A 25553-nucleotide genomic window follows, 5' to 3' on the forward strand; every position below is an offset into this window, starting at 1 on the left:
TCGACAACCACTTACACAATTATAAAACTGTTATTGGATTCTCTTTGCCTCTCTCACTCTCACTTCCTCCTCTTTTAGAATGGCTGTAGCAATTTCTGCTGTTCAAGGCCTCACTTGATTCTTATCACTCAGCATGCAAGTGGCTTGAATTTCCACATGAGCTCTAATAACTTCAGCAGAAGGTCTGCAAAGTCCCCAGATTAAATGCATTTACACTGCTTTTGTGCATCTTCAGCCGGCCAAACAGAAGAATCCTCAAGGAAAGTCAATCACTAATCATCAACCATGCAGTGGTTAGCACTGCTGCCTCAAAGCACCAGGGACCCGGGTTCAATTCTGTCCTCGGGTCACTGTCGGTGTGGAGTTTGCACATGCCCCCTGTGTCTACGTGGGTTTCCTCCGGGTGCTCCGGTTTCCTCCCACAGTCCAAAGATGTGCAGGTTAGGTGGATTGGCCAGGCTAAATTGCCCCTTAGAGTCCAAAAATTAGGGAGTTACTGGGTTATGGGGAGAGGGTGAAGGTGTGGGCCTAGGTAGGGTGCTCTTTCCAAGCATTGGTGTGGATTTGATGGGCCGACTGGCCTCCTTCTGTCGGGATTCTATGATTCTATGGTTGCTGGGTAGAATTGGCAGATATTCCTCCCTGGTGGAGATTTATGAACCAGCTAGCTCTGGGCCACTTTTTCTCCTTCCCAAATTTAAGAAAATTTGTGCTGAATCTTTGACAACTTAAAAAATGTTTTAGATTTTTCTTTTCCAACTTAGCGTGGCCAATCCACTTAACCTGCACATCTTTGGGTTGTGGAAGTGAAACAACTTGAGGACATCCCAAAGTACTTCAGAACTTCAGGGCAGCACGGTAGCACAATGGTTAGCATAGTTGCTTCGCAGGTCCAGGATCCCAGGTTCGATTCCCGGCTTGGGTCACTGCGCAGAGTCTGCACGTTCTCCCCGTGTCCGCGTGGGTTTCCTCCAGGTGCTCCGGCTTCCTCCCACAGTCCAAAGATGTTGCTAAATTGCCCTTAGTGCCCAAAAAGGTTAGGTTGGGTTACGGGGATAGGCTTGAGGCGTGGGCTTAAGTGGGGTGCTATTTCCAAGGGCTGGTGCAGACTCGATGGGCCGAATGGTCTCCTTCTGCACTGTAAATTCTATGATCTATGAACTTATGAATTGATTACATTTCATGACTTGCTCGGGTGTGATTTGAACTCAGAATCACGGTGCTACCACACTCGCACGCTGAGTCCCATACCTGGACCGCTTACCAAGTGCCTGAATCATATTTTGAAAATATTCTTCAAACTGGGCGACCGTCTCCAATGGTGAAGCAAAAGCACATTAACAATTGGGTAATTTGCATGGTTGCCATGGCACACTTGACCACCCCACGTGAGACCTTCACGGACCCGACTGCCCTCCTAGATAATGCCTTCAAAGCAGCTGCCTGCCCAACCATTGAGGTCCTGTGGCAAGGACCTCCAATGGAATGAATTATTTTTCTGGCATTTGGAGATTCTTTGCAAAGAAAAAGTAAATCTATCAATCTTGTGACATTCAAACAGTCTTTGAGAATTGGAGGACAGGATGAGAATGGGCTGAGAAAGAAGTTGTGGCTTTTCGTGGAGCAATGAACATACAACCCCATAACTAAAATTAATGTCAAGGACACTGCTATGAATAGCCCAGATTCAAGGTCATAGTGATGTTAAGAAAACCTGTATCTTTATTCATTTTCTTTGAAAACTTCCCGTTTATGAAGGATAGAAGTGTTGGTGATGGGAGTTGGTTGGAGGCAGAGGTGGTTATCAGAGGAAATCTTTAACAAAATGCCCCACCTAGGCATTGCCAGCCCTGTGTGCTGGTTTGACACCAGTCTCCAGATCATTTCGTGAGATTTGGACAGTGTCAAACTGCAGCTAGGCAATCTGTTATTAATTTGTGGTTTCCTGAATATCTGAAACCCAGCGTTTTGTGTGACTAGAAAAATAATCCACTGCAGCTGAAGTAAATTCAGTTATCATGTGCCTGCTGTCTCAGCACTGTCTGTGCACTGTGAGCTGACAATCAGGGTTGGGATGTTTGTTAGCAGAGATATAGGGGGTTGTGGCCGTACCTCTGATCTCAAGTTAAAGCCTCCAGCTGCCAGCTCCCCCGAGAAACCGTAATAAACTAAGACAAGCATTTCCAGACACAGCTACTGGGAAAACTAAAGGGATGCGAAAACATTATGAGGCTGGAAGGAGTGTTGGCTTTTGAAAACAATTTTCTGAAGGCTGCCCGGGGCAAATTGATGTCAGGGAAGTGAAACTCAAGGAGGGATACAGAGGCTGGTTTGATACTGTCTGCTTATTATGGAAGTCAGAATTGCTGCTCATTGAATCTGCAGCTGCAAAAGGCACAATTGAGATTTTCAACGGGATGGGCTGAACAAGGGAACTCAGCAATGACATGGAGGAAAGTAGGTGGTCTTTGTGAGAACAACCAACAAAGAACAAAGAAAAGTACAGCACAGGAACAGGCCCTTCGGCCCTCCAAGCCTGTGCCGACCATGCTGCCCGTCCAAACTAAAATCTTCTACACTTCCGGGGTATGTTTCCCTTTATTCCCATCCTATTCATGTATTTGTCAAGATGCCCCTTAAACGTCACTATCATCCCTGCTTCCACCACCTCCTCTGGCAGCGAGTTCCAGGCACCCGCTACCCTCTGTGTAAAAAACTTGCCTCGTACATCGCCTCTAAACCTTGCCCCTCGCACCTTAAACCTATGCCCCTAGTAATTGACCCCTCTACCATGGGAAAAAGTCTCTGATTATCCACTCTGTCTATGCCCCTCATAATTTTGCAGGCCTCGATCAGGTCGCCCCTCAACCTTTGTCATTCCAGTGAGAATAAACTGAGGTTATTCACCCTCTCCTCATAGCTAATGCCCTCCATACCAGGCAACATCCTGGTATGGAGCAACCGACGGTGGCGTGTTATAGTTCACTTGGAGTCCAAGTTGCTGTGGCAACAATGCACTTTTCCACGCATGTTGCAACCTGGAGCTATGGAGAGTGATGGTAGAGTCTCCAACTTTCTTTCCATCCCATGGCTGACCAGGGATCTCCCACTTTTACTGCCTGCCATTGGCAAGCGTTGGAAGGATCTGCAGGTTGATGCTCAGCCACCTTCCTTGGTCATCTAGTCCTGAAGAGGGGCTCAAACCCAGAGTTTCTGGCTCGTAGACATCATCACTGGACCTCCTGACAGAGTTATAGAATGATGGAATCCTACTGTGCAGAAAGAGTGCTGCCTCTTTGAAGGAGCTAATTAATTAGTTCCACTCCGCGGTTCTTTCACCATTGCCCTGCAATTTTCTCCAGACTCTTGTGTCCTCTCCTGTGGCGGGTTTGGTGGTGATGGGGGCTTTTAAATCAGGCGGTTGGGGGGGGGGGGGGGTGGCCTCTGTGGATCCTGACCCCTTACCAGCTCTGCCCTAATTATGTCTGGAGCAAGAAGGCTCATAGATGGCCTTCCCCAAATTATCCAGGATGTGGAGGGCACAGGGAGATCCCCTGGACAGAGTACTGCAGTGCACCACCAGAGCAGTCCAGGCATCAGAACCAAATTTTCAGCAGTCCGATTCACCGCTCAGTGACAGCATGGGTGGCAACATTGGCCTCGTTATAACGGGTCTCCGCTTCGGTCTCCAGCCTCCGCACTAGCATCATCAGCCATGACCTCAGCGGGTATCTCTTGTCCCTGAGCAGCCAGCCTGTCATCCTGGGGTGGTCCTCAATGACATCAGCGATCTCCGAGTGCCCCTGGATGTCACACATGGGGCTGGTTTAGCACAGTGGGCTAAACAGCTGGCTTCTATATGTTCTATGTAAATCTATGTAATGCAGAACAAGGCCAGCAGCGCGGGTTCAATTCCCGTACCAGCCTCCCCGAACAGGCGCCGAAATGTGGCGACTAGGGGCTTTTCACAGCAACTTCATTGAAGCCTACGTGTGACAATAAGTGATTGTCACATGATCTGAACCCTTTCCTGTTAATATTGAGCAGGGTGATATGCGTGCCATCAATCGCCCCCTGGACCTGGGGAATCCCGGCGATGGCAGCAAATCCTGCAGCCCAGGCATCTTGGTGGACCTGGTCCAGCTGGAAGATCATAGAATCATAGAATTTACAGAGCAGAAGGAGGCCATTCAGCCCTTCAAGTTTGCACCAGCCCTTGGAAAGAGCACCTCACCAAGGCCCACATCTCCACCCTATCCCCCTTTATCCCCGTAACCCAATAACCCCTCCTAACCTTTTTGGACACTAAGGGCCATTTAGAATAGCCAATCCACCTAACCTGCACATCTTTGGACTGTGGGAGGAAACCAGAGCACCCGGAGGAAACCCACGCATACACAGGGAGAACGTGCAGACTCCACATAGACAGTGACCCAAACTGAGAGCCGAACCTGGGACCCTGGAGTTGTGAAGCAACTGTGCTAACTGCAAGATGATATAGTTGGATGCCCGGGCTTACAGAGCATCCATTATGGTGTTCTTTGTGTTGTTTATACTCGGATGGATTTGTAGTGTACACAAAGACCACAAAAAAGCTAAGTAAAATAAACAAAGCTAATTTATAACACTACTTATTATGCAGTTCGAGCACTATTCCTAAACCAAGCAATATTCTAACTAACCTACAATCTACACTATACTAACACTTGTCTCATGCACGCTATCTTAAATTGTACTCTGTTCTGCTCCTTGTCTCTCTAACCTACTCTCGCCTTCTCCACACTCTCCACAAGAAGCCTGAGAGGCATTCCTCTTCACAGGTCTGCTCCTCAGCTCCATCATTTGATCGATTATGATATTACATGAACCCTTTATGTACTAGACTTTCTACCTAATGTCACCCCCCCCTTTCTTTGAACATGTTTGAAACATTTTCAAACATTTCATACCTACATGTATGGGAATATGTATCTGGCATTGACAATGTTATGTCAGTGAGCATAACATCAGAATTACAGAGTAGCAAGTTATTCTTTACAAATTCAGATGTTTAGGTTCTTTTTTATCCTTGTGGACCTTCTTAATGCGCACTAGGTATCATTAGAACTGTCCTTTGTCTGTTCATGTTTCATGGTAGACCAAAAATACTGTTGGAAATTCAACATTCCAAAATATTGAGTCCAGTCATGTTGGAGCATGAACTGGATTCTTTGTTTTATTTATTTTTTATTACTTTATCAGAGTTACGAAGCCAGAGCTCAGAGTGTGGACAGGGACAAATCCCTAATCCCGCTCCTTGCCTGCTCCAAAAAACAACTCAAATTGAATCCAATTCATGGTCCCCACAAGAGAGACATACCAGATCCAGGCATTACACCTGACCTCACGCTCATCTCAGCCAAAAGGCCGAGAAACGATATGAACTGGATTCTTGATTTTGAATAAAGCTCTTTGATTCCTTCTGTACATCACTCCAGCTTTCGTCTGGGCAACATGTGAACGTGGTGCAATTTCACTCACAACATTTGCTTTTTCCGACCACCTAGCATTTGGATTTTGTATCTGAATGATATCGCCTTGTCTCAGTGGAGGTAGTTCCTTTGCATGCTGATTGTAGTATGAATCTTGTTTGTTCTTCTGATGATGCGTTTTATCTACTGTCTGTTCTTCCATTTGGAATGGTTATCCCTGGCACCGGCGCATGTAGCTTTCTACCCATCAACAGCTGGGCTGGCGATAAGCCTGGATACTAAAGGAGTAGTTCTGTAACTTAACAGTGCCAAAGAAAAATCCTGTTGGTCATCATATGCCTTTTTAAATAGGTTCTTGACTATTCCAACACCTTTCTCGGCTTTCCCATTTGACTGTGGGTACAACGGACTTGATGTGATGTGCTGGAAGTTGTCGCATTTGTCAAATGACGACCACTCCCAACAACTAACACAGGGAACATTATCCATTATGACCTTTAGGGCTATGCTATGTAATGCAAATGTAGATTTTGTGGCTCTGATGACTGATTGAGCAGTCAAATCTATTCGGGTCACTGCTTCTGGATAGTTTGAATAGTAGTCAATTATTATCAGGTAGTAATTTCCTCTAAAATAAAATAAGTCCATCCCAATTTTGGACCATGGGTTAGTGATCAGTTCACTCCAAGCAAATGTCTCTTTGCACTGGGACAATTGATGCATCTGGCAGACACTACAATCTTGAAAACAATTGTCCACATCCTTATTTATGCCTGGCCAATAGACTGATTGCCTTGCACGTCTTTTGCATTTTTCTATGCCCTTCATGTATACGGGCTGGGATACGTCTTTGCATGCAGGATGGAATGACAATTCTGTCCCCTTTCAGCAGAAAACCATTTACAACAGTTAGGTCATCCTTTACACTTCTGAAACTGTTGTAGCTGCCATTGGGCCATCCTCCCGCCAAGTGTTTCATCACACGCTGAAGGATGGCATCTTTTGCTGTTTCTTCATGAATCGGGCTAAGTTGTGCATCAGACACTGGTAGCATGTCTGCTATGAACTTGGCTTGGGCTTCCACATTTAAGATTACTTCTGCTGTTGGCTCATCAGTGAAACTAGTGGCACGTGACAGAGCATCGGCCACACCAAGATCTTTGCCTGGCGTATAAAATAACGTAAAATCATGGGCTGAATTCTCTGTTTTTGGGACTATGTCCCCACGCCATTGTAAAAACTGTGGCCTTTCTCACCAGCAAAACTGGTGTGGAAGGGTCACATATTCCCAGCCCTGCAGAGGGCTAGCAGGGACCCATCATAAAACTAACAGCTTTTGCTGCAGATACGGGCCCCCACACTTCCGGGTCAGAAGCCGCGCATGCGCACGGCGGCGGCCTCCAGCGGCCGCGGAGCTGGACCTTAAACATAGTGCCCTGATCGGCCGCGTTCACGACCCGGACCGCCCAGCCAAAAATAGCCTGGTCAGATATAAACCCTCCCCTGCCCACCAATCGGCTCACCCCCGACCAGGGCGGCCGTGGACTGAGTCCACAGCCGCCACGCTTGTATCCTGACCGGCAGGACTATGTTAGATCCACGCCGTCGGGCTTTGACAAAGAGTCATTGGACTTGAAATGTTAGCTCTTTTCACTCCCTACAGATTCTGCCAGACCTGCTGAGATTTTTCAGCATTTTCTCTTCCGTCGGGACTTTGGCCAGTCGGGGGTGGAGAATGGTGGGCGGGCCTCCAGCAATGGCTGCAGGTATGGGATATGCGGCGCGGCGTACTCGGAGAGAACGCTGCTTTTCAGGCCCTGGAGAATCGGGGAACCGGCCGCCGGTCCCGATTCCATGCGGGGAAATGGATTCTCTGCCCCGCCGCCGGCCGTGATTTCAGCATTGGGATGCCTAGAATCCAGCCCCATATCTACGAAGCTTCACCATCATCCTTTGTAATCGTGGTGACTGTCTTGTTATGCTCTAGGTGTAGCATAAGCGGCTTCCTTGTGGTGCACTTGACAAAAGAAGGTTCAGACGTGGAGATAACTTCAACACGTTTATTAAACTATATACACTTCTATAACTTGGGTTCAACACTACTGTTAATCCTACTATAGCTACCCAGACTGACTAACCAGACTGCTACAATCCGCGTGGTGGGAGTGATATCGAATCAACCCTGTGTCTGTACTCATTGACTGTCTCCACTGGAAAGAGGAAGATCATGTGTGTGTTGTCCTTTATATATGGGTTGGTGTAATGCCCTCCTGTGCTCGTTTCACCTCTGTGTGTATCGTGAATGCCCATTGGTCGTGTCCTATCTAACTGATCTATTGGTTGAGTGTGTGTGTGTGATGTCTCTGGTGCTCCCTCTAGTGTCTAGCTAGTCTACATGTATTTACATTAACCCCTTGTGTATTTACAGTGATGCACATCACCACAGTGACATGTCATTTAGATCTTTTCTCATTATGTTCACTAAAGGATGGTGATTCTAGACATTCTTTTTCTATTTGTGCGTATCTCTGTTCTGTTGGAGTCATTGCACGCGATGCATATGCAACAGGTTTCCAGAGATTTTCCTCGGATTTCTGAAGTAATACAGCTCCAATCCCATTCTGACTGACATCAGTTGAGATCTTGGTTTCTTTGGTCGGATCAAAGAATACTAATGCAGGGGTTGTTGTTAATGGTGACTTCATGCCCTTCCATTCAGCTTCATGCAGGCGTCCACACAAATGAAACATTCCTCTCGATAAGATTTCATAATGCTGCCATTCTGGTGGATAGATTTGCCCATTAAATTGATGACACCAAGCATTCTTAGAATCGTCTTTTTATCTTTTGAAATTGGTATCTTGATTATCTTGATCCGGTTGCACACGTTCTTTCAAGATTACATCACCTAGAAACTTCAATTTCTGTATGGCAAATTGCCATTTGTCTCTGTTTAATTTCAGGCCTTACAATTTAACTTTTGTCATGATTTGCATGAGTCTTGAACTATGTTCTTCAGGAGTATTTGACCATATAATCACGTCATCAACATAGACTCGAACACCAGGTATCCCTTCAGTTATTGTTTCCATCGCTCAGTGGAATATTACCAAAGCCAATATTATGCCGAAAGGTAGCTTGTTGAAACAGTACCTTCCAAGTGGAGTATTAAATGTGCACAGCTTTCTACTTTTGTTATCTAACTGTAGTTGCCAAAATCCTCTCGAGGTGTCCAGTTTCGTAAGTATTTGGCATGACCCATTTCTGCCATGTTTTCTTCTCTTTTCGGGATTAGGTAGTGTTCCTGTTTGATATTGTTATTAGAACATAGAGAAATACATAGAACATAGAGAAATACAGCACAGAACAGGCCCTTCGGCCCACGATGTTGTGCCGAACTTCTGCCCCAGGTTAATCATAGATCATAGAATTTTGGACACTAAGGGCAATTTATCATGGCCAATCCACCCAACCTGCACATCTTTGGACTGTGGGAGGAAACCAGAGCACCCGGAGGAAACCCACGCACACATGGGGAGGATGTGCAGACTCCACACAGGCAGTGACCCAAGCCGAAATCGAACCTGGGACCCTGGAGCTGTGAAGCAATTGTGCTATCCACAATGCTACCGCGCTGCCCTTAAGAACAAATTAATCTACACTCCATTATTCTAACCTAATCCATGTACCTATCCAATAGCCCCTAACGTTTCCAACTCAACTACTTCCACAGGCAGTGCATTCCATGCCCCCACTACTCTCTGGGTAAAGAACCTACCTCTGACATCCCCCCTATATCTTCCACCATTTACCTTAAATTTATGTCCCCTTGTAATGGTTTGTTCCACCCGGGGAAAAAGTCTCTGACTGTCTACTCTATCTATTCCCCTGATCATCTTATAAACCTCTATCAAGTCGCCCCTCATCCTTCTCTGTTCTAATGAGAAAAGGCCTAGCACCCTCAACCTTTCCTCGTAAGACCTACTCTACATTCCAGGCAACATCCTGGTAAATCTCCTTTGCACCTTTTCCAAAGCTTCCACATCCTTCCTAAAATGAAATAACCAGAACTGCACACAGTACTCCAAATGTGGCCTTACCAAGGTTTTGTACAGCTGCATCATCACCTCACGGCTCTTAAATTCAATCCCTCTGCTAATGAACGCGAGCACACCATAGGCCTTCTTCACAGCTCTATCCACTTGAGTGGCAACTTTCAAAGATCTATGAACATAGACCCCAAGATCTCTCTGCTCCTCTACATTGCCAAGAACCCTACCGTTAACCCTGTATTCCGCATTCATATTTGTCCTTCCAAAATGGACAACGTCACACTTGCCAGGGTTAAACTTCATCTGCCACTTCTCAGCCCAGCTCTGCATCCTATCTATGTCTCTTTGCAGCCGACAACAGCCCTCCTCACTATCCACAACTCCACCAATCTTCGTATCATCTGCAAATTTACTGACCCACCCTTCAACTCCCTCATCCAAGTCATTAATGAAAATCACAAACAGCAGAGGACCCAGAACTGATCCCTGCGGTACCCCACTGGTAACTGGGCTCCAGGCTGAATATTTGCCATCCACCACCACTCTCTGACTTCTATCAGTTAGCCAGTTCGTTATCCAACTGGGCAAATTTCCCACTATCCCATGCCTCCTTACTTTCTGCATAAGCCTACCATGGTGAACCTTATCAAATGCCTTACTAAAATTCATGTACACTACATCCACTGCTTTACCTTCATCCACATGCTTGGTCACCTCCTCAAAGAAGTCAATAAGACTTGTAAGGCAAGACCTACCCCTCACAAATCCATGCTAACTATCCCTAATCAAGCAGTGTCTTTCCAGATGCTCAGAAATCCTATCCCTCAGTACCCTTTCCATTACTTTGCCTACCACCGAAGTAAGACTAACTGGCCTGTAATTTCCAGGGTTCTCCCTATTCCCTTTTTTGAACAGGGGCACAACATTCGCCATTCTCCCTGGCACCACCCCTGTTGACAGTGTGGACGAAAAGATCATTGCCAACGGTTCTGCAATTTCATTTCTTGCTTCCCATAGAATCCTTGGATATATCCCGTCAGGCCCGGGAGACTTGTCTATCCTCAAGTTTTTCAAAACGCCCAACACATCTTCCTTCCTAACAAGTATCTCCTCGAGCTTACCAGTCTGCTTCACACTGTCCTCTACAACAATATGGGCCCTCTCGTTTGTAAATACTGAAGAAAAGTACCCGTTCAAGACCTCTCCTATCTCTTCAGACTGAATACACAATCTCCCGCTACTGTCCTTGATCGGACCTACCCTCGCTCTAGTCATTCTCATATTTCTCATAGATGTGCAAAAGGCCTTGGGGTTTTCCTTGATCCTACCCGCCAAAGATTTTTCATGCCCTCTCTTAGCTCTCCTAATCCCTTTCTTCAGTTCCCTCCTGGCTATCTTGTATCCCTCCAGCGCCCTGCCTGAACCTTGTTTCCTCAGCCTTACATAAGTCTCCTTCTTCCTCTTAATAAGACATTCAACCTCTCTTGTCAACCATGGTTCCCTCACTCGACCATCTCTTCCCTGCCTGAACAAGTTCCACATTTCACTTGTGTCCTTCCCTGACAGCCTATGTTCCCAACTTATGCACTTCAGTTCTTGTCTGACAGCATTGTATTTACCCTTCCCCCAATTGTAAACCTTGCCCTGTTGCACGCACCTATCCCTCTCCATAACTAAACTGAAAGTCACAGAATTGTGGTCACTACCTCCAAAATGCTCCCCCATTAACAAATCTATCACCTGCCCTGGTTCATTACCAAGTACCAAATCCAATATGGCCTCTCCTCTGGTCGGACAATCTACATACTCTGTTAGAAAAGCTTCCTGGACACACTGCACAAACACCACCCCATCCAAACTATTTGATCTAAAGAGTTTCCACTCAATGGGCGGAATTCTCCTCTGGTAGCCAAAATCGTGGAGGCCGTCGTGAACTCGGCCGAGGATCACGATGGCCTCGGGTCCCGCTCCCCGCACCTAATTCACCCCCACCCGGGGGGCTAGGAGCGGGCCCCCATCGTTCCTGACCGCGACCTCGGCTGCCGGAAATGACGCCCGAACGGCGCTTCGCGGATATCATCCGCGCATGCGCAGGAACCAGCGCATGCGCGGATGACATCAGCGCGCAGACGACGCGAACCCGCAGTACCGTCTTTCTGCACCGCCACGCGGCAAGATGTGGTGGCTTGATCTTGCCGGGCGGCGGAGGGGAAAGAGTGCGTCCGTTTTGGACGCAAGCCCGACGATTGGTGGGCACCGATCGCGGGCCTGTTGCCTCTGGACCACAGTCGCGGTGCTCCCGTCCCAATCGGGCCCCTGGATGCCCCAAACGGGCATCCGGCGCCCGTTTCACGAATGCAGCGACCAGGTGTGGTTGCTGCCGTGGTGAAACGGGCTCGGAGAATCGCCGTTTGCCGTGAAAAACGGCGAGCGGCGATTTTTACGAGGGGGGGGGGGAAATCGCGGGGGTGCCAGGGGGGGCGTAAAAAATGTCAGGAGGCCCTCCCACGATTCTCCCACGCCACGTGGGGAGTGGAGAATTCCGCCCAATATTTGGGAAGTTGGAGTCACCCATGACTACTACCCTGTGACTTCTGCACCTTTCCAAAATCTGTTTCCCAACCTGTTCCTCCACATTTCTGCTGCTATTGGGGGGCCTATAGAAAACTCCCAACAAGGTGACTGCTCCTTTCCTATTTCTGACTTCAACCCATACTACCTCAGTAGGCAGATCCTCCTCGAACTGCCTTTCTGCAGCTGTTTTACTATCTCTAATTAACAATGCCACCCCCTCCACCTCTTTTACCATCCTCCCTAATCTTGTTGAAACATCTATAACCAGGGACCTCCAACAACCATTTCTGCCCCTCTTCTATCCACGTTTCCGTAATGGCCACCACATCGTAGTTCCAAGTACCGATCCATGCCTTAAGTTCACCCACCTTATTCCTGATGCTTCTTGCGTTGAAGTATACACACTTCAACCCATCTCCTTGCCTGCAAGTACTCTCCTTTGTCAGTGTTACCTTCCCCACTGCGTCACTACACGCTTTGGCGTCCTGAATATCGGCTTCCTTAGTTGCTGGACTACAAATCCGGTTCCCATTCCCCTGCCAAATTAGTTTAAACCCCCCCGAAGACTACTAGAAAACCTCCCTCCCAGGATATTGGTGCCCCTCTGGTTCAGATGCAACCCGTCCTGCTTGTACAGGTCCCACCTTCCCCAGAATGCGCTCCAATTATCCAAATACCTGAAGCCCTCCCCCCTACACCATTCCTGCAGTAATGTGTTCAACTGCACTCTCTCCCTATTCCTAGCCTCGCTATCACGTGGCACCGGCAACAAACCAGAGATGATAACTCTGTCTGTCCTGGCCTTTAACTTCCAGCCTAACTCCCTAAACTTTTTATTACCTCCACACCTCTTTTCCTACCTACGTCGAGTTGAGATCTTTTGGATCAATGCATATGTGTAAGTCACCATTTGGTTTGCGAACATGCACCATTGAGCTCACCCAGTCACTTGGTTCAGTTAGCTTTGATATGATTTTGCACTGCAACATCCTGTCCAATTCATCCTTCATAGTCACAATTCATAGTCTCTTAAAGGTGCTGGTACTCTACGAGGTGGATGTATCACTGGCTTAGCTTCGCTCTTTAGCTGAATGCTATAAGTGAACGGTAACGTACCCGATTCCACTGAATACATTCGGGAATTTGCTCTGGATCTCTTCTACTTCACCACTGAGAGAACCATTGAATGTGCGGGCAGTATGGACTCTCTGTATCAAATTTAGTTGCATGCATGCATCTACATCTATCAATGATGATTTTGCAGAGGGAATGCATAACTCACAATTCTTTACTATGAGGGTGCAGGAACCTCTTGTTTCAATTGTGTTTCCATTGTAGTGAGTCAGACGACATTTGGATGTTTCAATCTTTGGAGACTTCTTTATCAGTGTCAGATCTGCATCTGTAATTAAGTTGGCATACGCACCTGTGTCAAGCTTAAATGGAACACCTGAACCATTTACGTTCAGTGTAACAGTCCAGTCCTTTTTCAGATCTGTATTTTATTTTCATCGGTGTCCAATTTATTTACCGTTGCAATCGCACCAACCATGAAAGAAGTGTCTTGTAGATTCTAAATTTGAATGAAATTTTGTTTCTTCAGCACCTTTGTTTGTAACACTCTATACTTTCTTATCTCCTTTGTACGATTTTTTAGAATCTTTCACTGGTTTTGCTGATGTTGAATGACATTGGGAGGCAAAACGATTCGATTTACCGCATTGCGACCAATTTTTTCCATTTGCAGGGCAGGTTTTTCTAAATGGACATGTCCACAACAGGCACACGTCATCACACTGCCTGTGTCATGTTCAAAATGGCCACCTTCAGTGGCGCGCTAACTTCTAAACTGCGTCACTGAGTTAATGGCGTCGGCCATGTTTTACGAATTTGCGCCCTTTTCTTGAGCCTCAAACTCTGCATATTGATTTGTAGCCTGTTCACTAGCCGTACAGAGATTAATTGCTTCATCTAAAGACAGAATTTCCCGTCGGAGTAAACTTTCACGCAACCGCTCATCGTTAACGGCAAAAACGATTTGATCACGGTTAGTGAATCCGCTACAGACGAAAAATTACAAGACTGAGCATGGATGTCGAATTTGTTCATTACCAGTTCATATTTCTTTTCACCCTCACAGTCTTAAAATTGGAAAGAATTATACGCCTAGATTGCTTGCGGTCCAGTTAAATTTAGAAGAAGCGCAATTTTACACTGGTCAGGAGCTGATTCTAGCGCGGAGGAAGATAAAAAAACTTCAAACTGTTGTTTGAAAGTTTTCCAATTTAGATTGAGTTTACCAGTCTTCCTGAAGTGCCTTTGCTTTTGCAGAGCTTCCATCCTACAGGCTGGAAATCAGTGCTGACTTTGAGATCTGGTCAGTAGTGCGAGATGCATGGTAGCACAATGGTTAGCACAGTTGCTTCACAGCGCCAGGGTCCCAGGTTCGATTCCCTGTTGGGTCACTGTCTGTGCGGAGTCTGTACGTTCTCCCCGGGGGGGTGCCAAAGGTAAAAGTGTGGGAAAATAAGTCATTGCAAAACAATACTGTGGGTTAGACGAGAACTAAGCACAGCCCCTATGATCATGTTCTTGAATGTTGGCCATGTCACTGTCTATGGATGTAACATTTCTAATCTTTGCACTGCTGACTCACAATGTGCTGTTCTCTTGCAGGTGTGTTGGGTGATATTCAGGACTACTTTAAAATAAATGACACGTTAGCTGGCCTATTACAGACAGGTAAGTGTGAGAAAGAGAATTTGCTGTTTCCCTCTCCAAACAGGTGTCTCCTCGTTCACATCCATCTGCCGAGCTTTCTGAGGCCTAGAAAATGGGAACGTTCATGAATTCAATGGTAATTACAGCAAGTATTGTGCCCTTCCTTAATGATCTTTCATCAATGGCATAATCTTGAAGTTAAGATAAATACGTTGTAGCCTCTCCAGTCCAGAAGGCATGGGATCAAGTCATTTCTTGGAGAGGATCCTCCGAGACAGGTTTTACTCCCACTTGGAAATAAGTGGACATATTAACGAGAGGCAATATGCAATATGGTTTGTGAAGGGGAGCTCATGTCTCACTAACTTGATAGAGTTTTTCAAGGAAGTGACGAAGATGATTGATGAGGGTAGGGCAATGGATGTTGTCTACATGGACTTCAGTAAGGCCTTTGACAAGGTCCCACATGGCAGACTGGTACAGAAGGTGAAGTCACACGGGATCAGATGTGAGCTGGCAAGATGGATACAGAACTGGCTGGGTCATAGATGACAGAGGGTAGCAGTGGAAGGGTGCGTTTCTGAATGGAGGGCTGTGAGTGGTGGCGTTCCTCAGGGATCAGTGCTGGGACCTTTGCTGTCTATAATATATATAAATGATTTGGAGGAAAATGTAACTGGTTTGATTAGTAAGTTTGCGGATGATGCAAAGGTTGGTGGAATTGCGGATAGCGATGAGGACCTTCAGAGGATACAGTAGATTATAGATTGGTTGGAGACTTGGGTGGAAAGATGGCAGATGGAGCTGAACCTGGAAATATCATAGAATTATAGAATTTACAGTGCAGAAGGAGGGCGTTCGGCTCATCAAGTCTGCACCATCCCTTGGAAAGAGCACCTTATCCAAGCACACATCCATCCTATCCCCGTAATCCAGTAACCCCACCCAATCTTTTTGGACACTAAGGGCAATTTAGCATGGCCAATACCTAACCTCCACACCTTTGGACTGTGGGAGGAAACCGGAGCACATGGAGGAAACCCACACAGACACGGGGGAAATGTGTAGACTCTGCACAGACAGTGACCCAAGCTGGGAATCGAACCTGGGACCCTGGAGCTGTGAAGCAACTGTGCTAACCACTATGCTACCATGCTGCCCACAGAGGGGGCATGTGAGGTAATGCATCTTAGAAGGTCTAATACAGATGGGAAATATACAATAAATGGCAGGACCCTTAAGAGTATTGATTGGTAGAGGGATCTGGGTGTAAAGGTACGCAGGTCACTGAAAGTAGCAACGCAGGTGGAGAAGGTAGTCAAGAAGCCATACTGTGTGCTTACCTTCATTGGCCAGAGCATTGAGTTTAAACATTGTCAAGTCATGTTGCAGTTTATAGAACTTTAGTTAGGCCGCACCTGGAATATAGTGTACAATTCTGGTCATCACACTACCAGAAGGATGTGGAAGCTTTGGAGAGAGTACAGAAAAGCTTTACCAGGATATTGCCTGGTATGGAGGGCACTAGCTTTGAGGAGAGATTGGAGAAACTTGGTTTGTTTGCAATGGAACAACGGAGGTTGAGGAGCGACCTGATAGAAGTCTACATGATTATGAGGGTGATGGACAGAGTGGATAATCAGAGACATTTTCCCAGGGTGGAAGAGTCAATTACTAGGGGGGCATAGGTTTAAGGTGCGAGGGGCAAGGTTTAAAGGAGATGTACGAGGGTGGTAGGAGCCTGGAACACACTGTCGAGGAAGGTAGTGGAAGCAGCTACAATAGTGACTTTTTAGGGGCGTGGAATGGAAGGACTCGGACCTCGGAAGGGCAGGGTGTTTTAGTTCAGATGGGCAGCATGGTCGGTGCAGGCTTGGAGGGCCGAAGGGCCTGTTCCTGTGCTGTATTGTTCTTTGTTCGGTATTTTGGAATTTTCTGGATTACAGAATGACATTAGAATGCCTAACCATAAGACATAGGAGCAGAATTAGGCCACTCGGGGCAACGAGTCTGCTCCGCCATTCAATCGTAGCTGACATGTTTCTCATCCCCATTCTCTTGCCTCCTCCCCATAACCCCTGATCGCCTTATTAATCAAAAACCTATCTATCTCTGTCTCAAAGACACTCAGTGATTTGCAGCCATCTGCGGCAAAAGAGTTCCACAGATTTACCACCACAAGTGTGTGTACCAGAAAGCACTCAGAAAGCACTGTAGATATAAATAGTTACATTTAGTAGTGATAAAACATTATGGGCTGGATTCTCCGGTCGTCAAGCCGTGTGTTCCTCAGTGGCGCGCCGTTCACCGGTGGCGGGATTCTATCTTCCTGCCACTGATCAATGGGATTTCCCATTGAAGCCATCCCACGCTACTGGGAAACCCATCTGGAACTAAGGGCGCGATCCTTCGGCCACGTTACGCCGGTAAGGCAGCTCGCCACGGCACAGCGTGGCATTTGAAAGCCGGAAGACCCTGTTCCTGGGGCTACCCGGCTCGCAACGCCTCGCGATATTCAATGCAATCTAGCGTGACTTTGCGATGCGAATGCCGCCCAAAATGGGCAGGATCATATTTTGGCAAATTTGCATATTAGAGCGAGGCAGTAAGCCTTACTCTAATGTGCAAATTCCCGAGGTACCTGAGGCTTTGGGAATCAATCCCAAATGGAATGGCACTCATGGGGTCTCCAAGGAGATTGGAGGCGTGCCCTTTGGGCAGAGTGGTGCCCCAGCACTGCTTGTGCCACCTGGAATGGGTAGGAGAGATTATGGGGAGGGGAGGGAGTGGAGAATGGGGAGGAGAGGGACTGGGGAATGGGGAGGAGAGGGAGTGGGGACTGGGGAGGAGAGAGGCTGGGGACTGGGGAGGAGAGGGACTGGGGAATAGGGCAGAGAGGGAGTGGGGAATGGGGAGGAGAGAGACTGGGGAAAGGGGGGGAGAGGGAGTGGGAATGAGGGGCGAGAGGCTGGGGAATGGGAAGGAGAGGGACTGGGGAATAGGGCGGAGAGGGAGTGGGGAATGGGGAGGAGAGAGACTGGGGAAAGGGGGGGAGAGGGAGTGGGAATGAGGGGCGAGAGGCTGGGGAATAGGAAGGAGAGGGACTGGGGAATGGGGAGGAGAGGGGCTGGGAATGAGGGGAGAGAGGCTGGGGACTGGGGAGGAGAGGGACTGGGGAATAGGGCGGAGAGGGAGTGGGGAATGGGGAGGAGAGTGACTGGGGAAAGGGGGGAGAGGGAGTGGGAATGAGGGGAGAGAGGCTGGGGAATGGGAAGGAGAGGGAGTGGGGAATGGGGAGGAGCAGGACTGGGGAAAGGGGAGGAGAGGCCTTTGACAAGGTCCCACATGGCAGACTGGTACAGAAGGTGAAGTCACACGGGATCAGATGTGAGCTGGCAAGATGGATACAGAACTGGCTGGGTCATAGATGACAGAGGGTAGCAGTGGAAGGGTGCGTTTCTGAATGGAGGGCTGTGAGTGGTGGCGTTCCTCAGGGATCAGTGCTGGGACCTTTGCTGTCTATAATATATATAAATGATTTGGAGGAAAATGTAACTGGTTTGATTAGTAAGTTTGCGGATGATGCAAAGGTTGGTGGAATTGCGGATAGCGATGAGGACCTTCAGAGGATACAGTAGATTATAGATTGGTTGGAGACTTGGGTGGAAAGATGGCAGATGGAGCTGAACCTGGAAATATCATAGAATTATAGAATTTACAGTGCAGAAGGAGGGCGTTCGGCTCATCAAGTCTGCACCATCCCTTGGAAAGAGCACCTTATCCAAGCACACATCCATCCTATCCCCGTAATCCAGTAACCCCACCCAATCTTTTTGGACACTAAGGGCAATTTAGCATGGCCAATACCTAACCTCCACACCTTTGGACTGTGGGAGGAAACCGGAGCACATGGAAACCGGAGCAGAATTAGGCCACTCGGGGCAACGAGTCTGCTCCGCCATTCAATCGTAGCTGACATGTTTCTCATCCCCATTCTCTTGCCTCCTCCCCATAACCCCTGATCGCCTTATTAATCAAAAACCTATCTATCTCTGTCTCAAAGACACTCAGTGATTTGCAGCCATCTGCGGCAAAAGAGTTCCACAGATTTACCACCACAAGTGTGTGTACCAGAAAGCACTCAGAAAGCACTGTAGATATAAATAGTTACATTTAGTAGTGATAAAACATTATGGGCTGGATTCTCCGGTCGTCAAGCCGTGTGTTCCTCAGTGGCGCGCCGTTCACCGGTGGCGGGATTCTATCTTCCTGCCACTGATCAATGGGATTTCCCATTGAAGCCATCCCACGCTACTGGGAAACCCATCTGGAACTAAGGGCGCGATCCTTCGGCCACGTTACGCCGGTAAGGCAGCTCGCCACGGCACAGCGTGGCATTTGAAAGCCGGAAGACCCTGTTCCTGGGGCTACCCGGCTCGCAACGCCTCGCGATATTCAACGCAATCTAGCGTGACTTTGCGATGCGAATGCCGCCCAAAATGGGCAGGATCATATTTTGGCAAATTTGCATATTAGAGCGAGGCAGTAAGCCTTACTCTAATGTGCAAATTCCCGAGGTACCTGAGGCTTTGGGAATCAATCCCAAATGGAATGGCACTCATGGGGTCTCCAAGGAGATTGGAGGCGTGCCCTTTGGGCAGAGTGGTGCCCCAGCACTGCTTGTGCCACCTGGAATGGGTAGGAGAGATTATGGGGAGGGGAGGGAGTGGAGAATGGGGAGGAGAGGGACTGGGGAATGGGGAGGAGAGGGAGTGGGGACTGGGGAGGAGAGAGGCTGGGGACTGGGGAGGAGAGGGACTGGGGAATAGGGCGGAGAGGGAGTGGGGAATGGGGAGGAGAGAGACTGGGGAAAGGGGGGGAGAGGGAGTGGGAATGAGGGGCGAGAGGCTGGGGAATGGGAAGGAGAGGGACTGGGGAATAGGGCGGAGAGGGAGTGGGGAATGGGGAGGAGAGAGACTGGGGAAAGGGGGGGAGAGGGAGTGGGAATGAGGGGCGAGAGGCTGGGGAATAGGAAGGAGAGGGACTGGGGAATGGGGAGGAGAGGGGCTGGGAATGAGGGGAGAGAGGCTGGGGACTGGGGAGGAGAGGGACTGGGGAATAGGGCGGAGAGGGAGTGGGGAATGGGGAGGAGAGTGACTGGGGAAAGGGGGGAGAGGGAGTGGGAATGAGGGGAGAGAGGCTGGGGAATGGGAAGGAGAGGGAGTGGGGAATGGGGAGGAGCAGGACTGGGGAAAGGGGAGGAGAGGGAGTGGGAATGAGGGGAGAGAGGCTGGGGAATGGGAAGGAGAGGGACTGGGGAATGGGGAGGAGAGGGACTGGGGAATGGGGAGGAGAGGGAGTGGGGAATGGGGAGGAGAGGGACTGCCAGTACACCGCATTTGAAGCGGGCGGCCGCCTTTACCATTTCCTTAGGGTTCCCTTCGGCGTCACTAACGGGGTCTCGGTCTTCCAACGGGAGATAACCGAATAGTTGACCGGTACGGACTGCGGGCCACTTTCCCGTACCTGGACAATGTCACCATCTAAGGCCACGACCAGCAGGACCACAACGCTAACCTTTCCAAATTTCTCCACACCACCAAACTCCTTAACCTTACCTACAACAAGGAGAAGTGTGTGTTCAGCATGGACCGATTAGCCATCCATGGGTATGTGATCGAGAACGGAGTTCTAGGGCCCGACCCCGATCGCATGCGCCCCCTCATGGAACTCCCCCCTCCCCCACTGCCCCAAGACCCTCAAACGATGCCTGGGGTTCTTTTCGTACTACGCCCAGTGGGTCCCTAACTATACGGACAAGGCCCGCCCACTCATTCAATCCACCGCTTTCCCACTGACGGCCGAGGCTCACCAGGCCTTCAACCGTATCAAGGCCGACATCACCAAGGCCGCGACACACGCAGTCGATGAGATGCTCCCCTTTCAAGTCGAGAGCGATGCTTCAGATGTCGCTCTGGCCGCCACCCTCAACCAGGCAGGCAGGCCCGTGGCATTCTTTTTCCGCACCCTCCATGCCTCCGAAATTCGGCACTCCTCCGTCGAAAAGGAAGCCCAGGCCATCATAGAAGCTGTGCGACATTGGAGGCATTACCTGGCCAGCAGGAGATTCACTCTCCTCACTGACCAACGATAAGATCTTGACGTGAAGGATCAAGCTCTCCACCTACAATTACGAGATTTTGTACCGCCCCGGTAAGCTCAACGAACGATGCCCTATCCCGAGGTACATGTGCCAGCGCACAAGTAGACCGACTCCGCACCCTGCACGACGATCTCTGTCACCCAGGGGGTCACCCGCTTTTATCACTTCATAAACGCCTGCAATCTGCCCTATTCCATCGAGGAAGTCAGGGCTATCACCAGAGACTGCCAGGTCTGCGCGGAGTGTAAATCACACTTCTGCCGGCCAGACCGTGCCCGCCTAGTGAAGGCCTCCTGCCCCTTTGAGCGCCTCAGCGTGGACTTCAAAGGGCCCGTTCCCCTCCACTGACTGCAACACCTATTTTCTCAATGTAGTACGGGGGTAGATCCCTGCCTGCTGCCTCCGCCCAGTAGGCGGAGTATAAATATGTGTGCCCTCTGAACTGCATCCATTTCGGCTGCAGCTGTAGGAGGCCACACATCTCTGTGCAATAAAGCCTCGATTACTCTCTACTCTCGTCTCGTTGTAATTGATAGTGCATCAATGAGATTGTGGTTAATGTGAGGAAGGATGTTTAGGGAATTGATAAGAATTTGGTTGGGGGCCGGTGAAGGGGGATAGTTGATAATCTTTCTTTCATTTGGCTTTGGCCTGGAACTACAGGCCCTGGGTGCCCAAAGGAAATAAAAGCTATCCATTCATGAGCTTCACTGGTTAATATCTGGCTGTACGCAAGAATCTAGCACATCAAAGAGTCAAGAACTGAAAGTAAGGAGAAATATGGGGCGGGATTTTCTGTTTCGCCGGCAGCATGGGATGGCCACAATGGGAAATCCCATTGGTAGGTGGCAGGAACAGAGAATTGCGTTGCCGGCGAGGGCGCGCCGTCCAGGGAAGTGCGGCTGGCAGAGCAGACAATCCCGCCTATGTTATCCCGTCTATTTATTAAAGAACAAATCTATGGAGTGGATACAATGTGGACCTTTAACTGTGACATGATTTACCAGTCTAGAGTTGGAGATTCTTTCTCAGCAGCTATATTACTGTTTGAAGGATCAATATGCCAAAGATCCCCATTCCTTCTCCCTGTATGTAAAGTCTCACATTTGACTAGCCCACACCTGTCACATTCCGAGCGTGAAGAAATTTAAAGGAATTTACAGCCTTCTGACCCGGAGCCAACAATTTGCCAGCTCTTCAGAACCTGACAAAAGATACCCTGAAAAATAGTCATCTACCTTTTGACCTTAGCGTTTACAATGATTGGGTTTGTGGACTGCAGGTTTAACACAGAAGTGTTTTCACGGCAGAATAATATATTGTGCATTGCTTACTTACTACAATGCTCCAGTCATTAATATGCAGGCACAAGAAGTGATTAGGAAGGCAAATAGAGTGTTGGTATTTATTGCAAGGGGAATAGAGTGTAAAGGTAGAGAGGTTTTATTGCAGCTGTATGGGGCTTGAGACCACATCTGGAGTATGAAGTCTCCTTATTTGGTAAAGGATACAATTGCATCCAGGAGGTTCAGTCATTCCTGGGGTGAAGGGATAATCTTCTGAAGAAAGGTTGAAAAATTTGGGCCTCCATCCATTGGAGGTTTGAAGAATGAGAGGTGACCTTATTGAAATCCTGAGCGGGCGGTTTACGGTGGAAACCAAGAAGGTCCAGGAAAATACAGACAGATTGGTCAGACGGGCACTTCAGTGGCAGATAGAATTTAAGCCTGAAAAGTGTGAGGTGATGCACTTTGTAAGGAACAACACAACAAGGGGGTACTCTCTGCATGGCAGGACACTAGGAGGCTCAGAGGAACTGAGGGATCTTGGGGTGCTTGTCCACAGATCCCTGAAGGCAGTAGGACAGGTGAATAGGGCAGTTAAGAAGGCATACAGGACACTTGTCTTGATCAGTCCTGGCATACATTGTAAGGGCAGCAAGGTTATGTTGGAGCTGTACAGGACTTTGGTTTGGCCACAGCTGGAGCACTGTGTGCAGTTCTGGTCACCGCATTATAGGAAGGATGTGATGGCACTAGAGAGGGAGCAGAGGAGATTCCCCAGGATGTTGCCTGGGATGGAGCATTTTAACTATGAAGAGATGCGGGATAAGCTCGGGATGTTTTCTTTGGAGCAGAGAAGACTGAGAGGTGACCTGATCGAGGTGTGTATGATTATGAGGGGCATGGACAGGGTGGATAGAAAGCAGCTGTTCCCCTTAGTTGAAGAATCAATAACAAGGGGGCATAATTTTGAAGTGAGGGACAGGGGATTTAGAGGGTATTTGAGTCTGGATTGCACTGTCTGGGAGGGTAGCTGAGGCAGGAAACCTCACAATCTTCAAAAAGTACTTGGATGAGCACTTGAAATGTCAGAACATTCAAAGCCTGGGCCAAGTGCATGGAAGTGGGATTAGTGTAGATTCAGAGTAGTTATCGTTTTTTTTATCGGTGCAGGCTTGATGGGCCGAAAGGCCTCTTCTCTACTGTATGATTCTATCCTTCTACATTCATATATTTGGGCATGATGCAGCGGAAAGGCTGAGTCCCTGCTCATCTGGAATTTGCTGTCCAGATGTTGAGTTTACTGTTTTATTACTGACTTGCCTGTTTTGTTCAGTCTTTATCTGCAGCTACATGATATTGGCTCCTTTGTTTGGTTACCTGGGGGATCGATACGACAGGAAGATGCTCATGTCCATCGGAATATTCATTTGGTGTGGCGTGACGCTGGCAGGATCGTTCACCACTCCGTCTGTAGGCCACTTTACTTTTATTTTTGTGCTGTTTTTCTCAACGTTGGGGCAAGAGAATATAGACATAGACATAGAATTTACAGTGCCGAAGGAGGCCATTCGGCCCATCGAGTCTGCACCGGCTCTTGGAAAGAGCACCCTACCCAAGGTCAACACCTCCACCCTATCCCCATAACCCAGTAACCCCACCCAACACTAAGGGCAACTTTGGACACTAGGGGCAATTTATCATGGCCAACCCACCTAACCTGCACATCTTTGGACTGTGGGAGGAAACTGGAGCACCCGGAGGAAACCCACGCACACACGGGGAGGATGTGTAGACTCCGCACAGACAGTGACCCAAGCCGGAATCGAACCTGGTACCTTGGAGCTGTGAAGCAATTGTGCTATCCACAATGCTACCGTGCTGCCCACGGTGGAGAGAATATAATTCTTCCCATTCTAGTCTTTGTTATTCCTATGTGCAGTGTCTGCTGTCTCTGTCTGTATCAGTTTTCACTTTCTAAGCTGGCTGCTTATTGTAATATACAGAAGTCAGAGTGTCAATCGGTATCACTATGGCAGCCAGTAAATCGCAGGAAGGAAATGAGCAAATGTGTATTTTAAGGTAGCACAAGGGGTGCAGAGGAGTGAGGTAAAGGGTGCTTTAGAAATTAAAGAAGAAGGGCGAGGCAATACAGCAGTGAGTTTTGGGTCAAGGCATGGAACAGGAAGGGACAGAGAGTTCAATGGTAATAAGGCAGCAATGAATAAGGTCCATGCAAAGAATAGTGGTTAAAAGAAAACTGAAGTCTTTATCTGAATGCACAAAGAATTTAGAATAATATCTATGAACCAGCATAAAGATTAATGGTTTAGATCTAATTGGCATTATAGAGACATGGTTGCAAGGTGACCAAGGTTGGGAAATGAATATACAAAATTTCCAAAAGGCAGCCAAAATGGAATACAAGGAGGATTAGCCCTGACAATAAAGGATGGCATAAGGACATTAGTGAGAAAGGATCTTGGCTCAAAAGATCAGGACATGGAATCAGTATGAGCAGAGATTAGGAATAACAAGGGTCAGAAAATGCTGAGGGTGGGAGTCACTTATAGACCCCTTGGACAGAATATTCAGCAACATATAACTGGAGCTTGTAACAAATTCAATGCAATAATCATGAAGAGTTTCATTTTCATGCCGGCTAGACAGTAAATTTTGCAAAGTTGCTCTGGGAGATGAGTTTGTAGAATGCTTTCCTGACGTTTCCGGGAATAATATGTTGTGGAACTAATTAGGGATAAGGCTAAGTAGATCTAGTGTTGTGTGATGAGGCAATTTAGTTGGTAATCTCATAGTGAAAGATCCACTATGAGAAAAAAGTGATCATAATGCAGTCAAATTCCATATGAAGTTTGAGAGGCACACACTTGAGTTCAAAACAACAATCTTAAACAAAGATTTAAGGGAAGAGTTGGCTAAGATTGATTGGGTAAATAGACTAAGAGATGTGACGGTACATAAACAGTGGGAACCATTTAAAGAAATTCTGAAAAATGTTTAAATACGTTAAATTAAAAAGACAAAACTGATCAAGAAACATCCATCCCTAGCTTATTCGGAAAGTTAAAGATTGTGTTAGATTAAAAGAAGAGGCTTATGAAGTTGTGAAGAATAGTGGCAAACCTGAGGATTGGGAGAGTTTCAGAAACCAGCAAAAGGATTCCAAAATTATGAGAGGTATGGACAGGGTGGATAGCAACAAGCTTTTTCCAAGAGTGGGGGTGTCAATTACAAGGGGTCACGATTTCAAGGTGAGAGGGGGAAAGTT

General features: G+C 47.9%; 1 protein-coding gene across 1 annotated transcript in view; it reads left to right on the forward strand.

Moving 5' to 3' along the window:
- LOC119974807 (protein spinster homolog 3-like) overlaps nt 1-25553 on the forward strand; it is a 209366-nt gene that overhangs the window by 37340 nt on the left and 146473 nt on the right. Inside the window, exons 2-3 of the mRNA XM_038814074.1 lie at nt 14774-14839; nt 23601-23737. Of these exons, the coding sequence (XP_038670002.1) occupies nt 14774-14839; nt 23601-23737 (203 nt within the window). The remainder of the gene's footprint in view (nt 1-14773; nt 14840-23600; nt 23738-25553) is intronic.

This window comes from Scyliorhinus canicula, chromosome 12, assembly GCF_902713615.1.
Source record: "Scyliorhinus canicula chromosome 12, sScyCan1.1, whole genome shotgun sequence".
Lineage (NCBI taxonomy): Eukaryota > Metazoa > Chordata > Chondrichthyes > Carcharhiniformes > Scyliorhinidae > Scyliorhinus > Scyliorhinus canicula.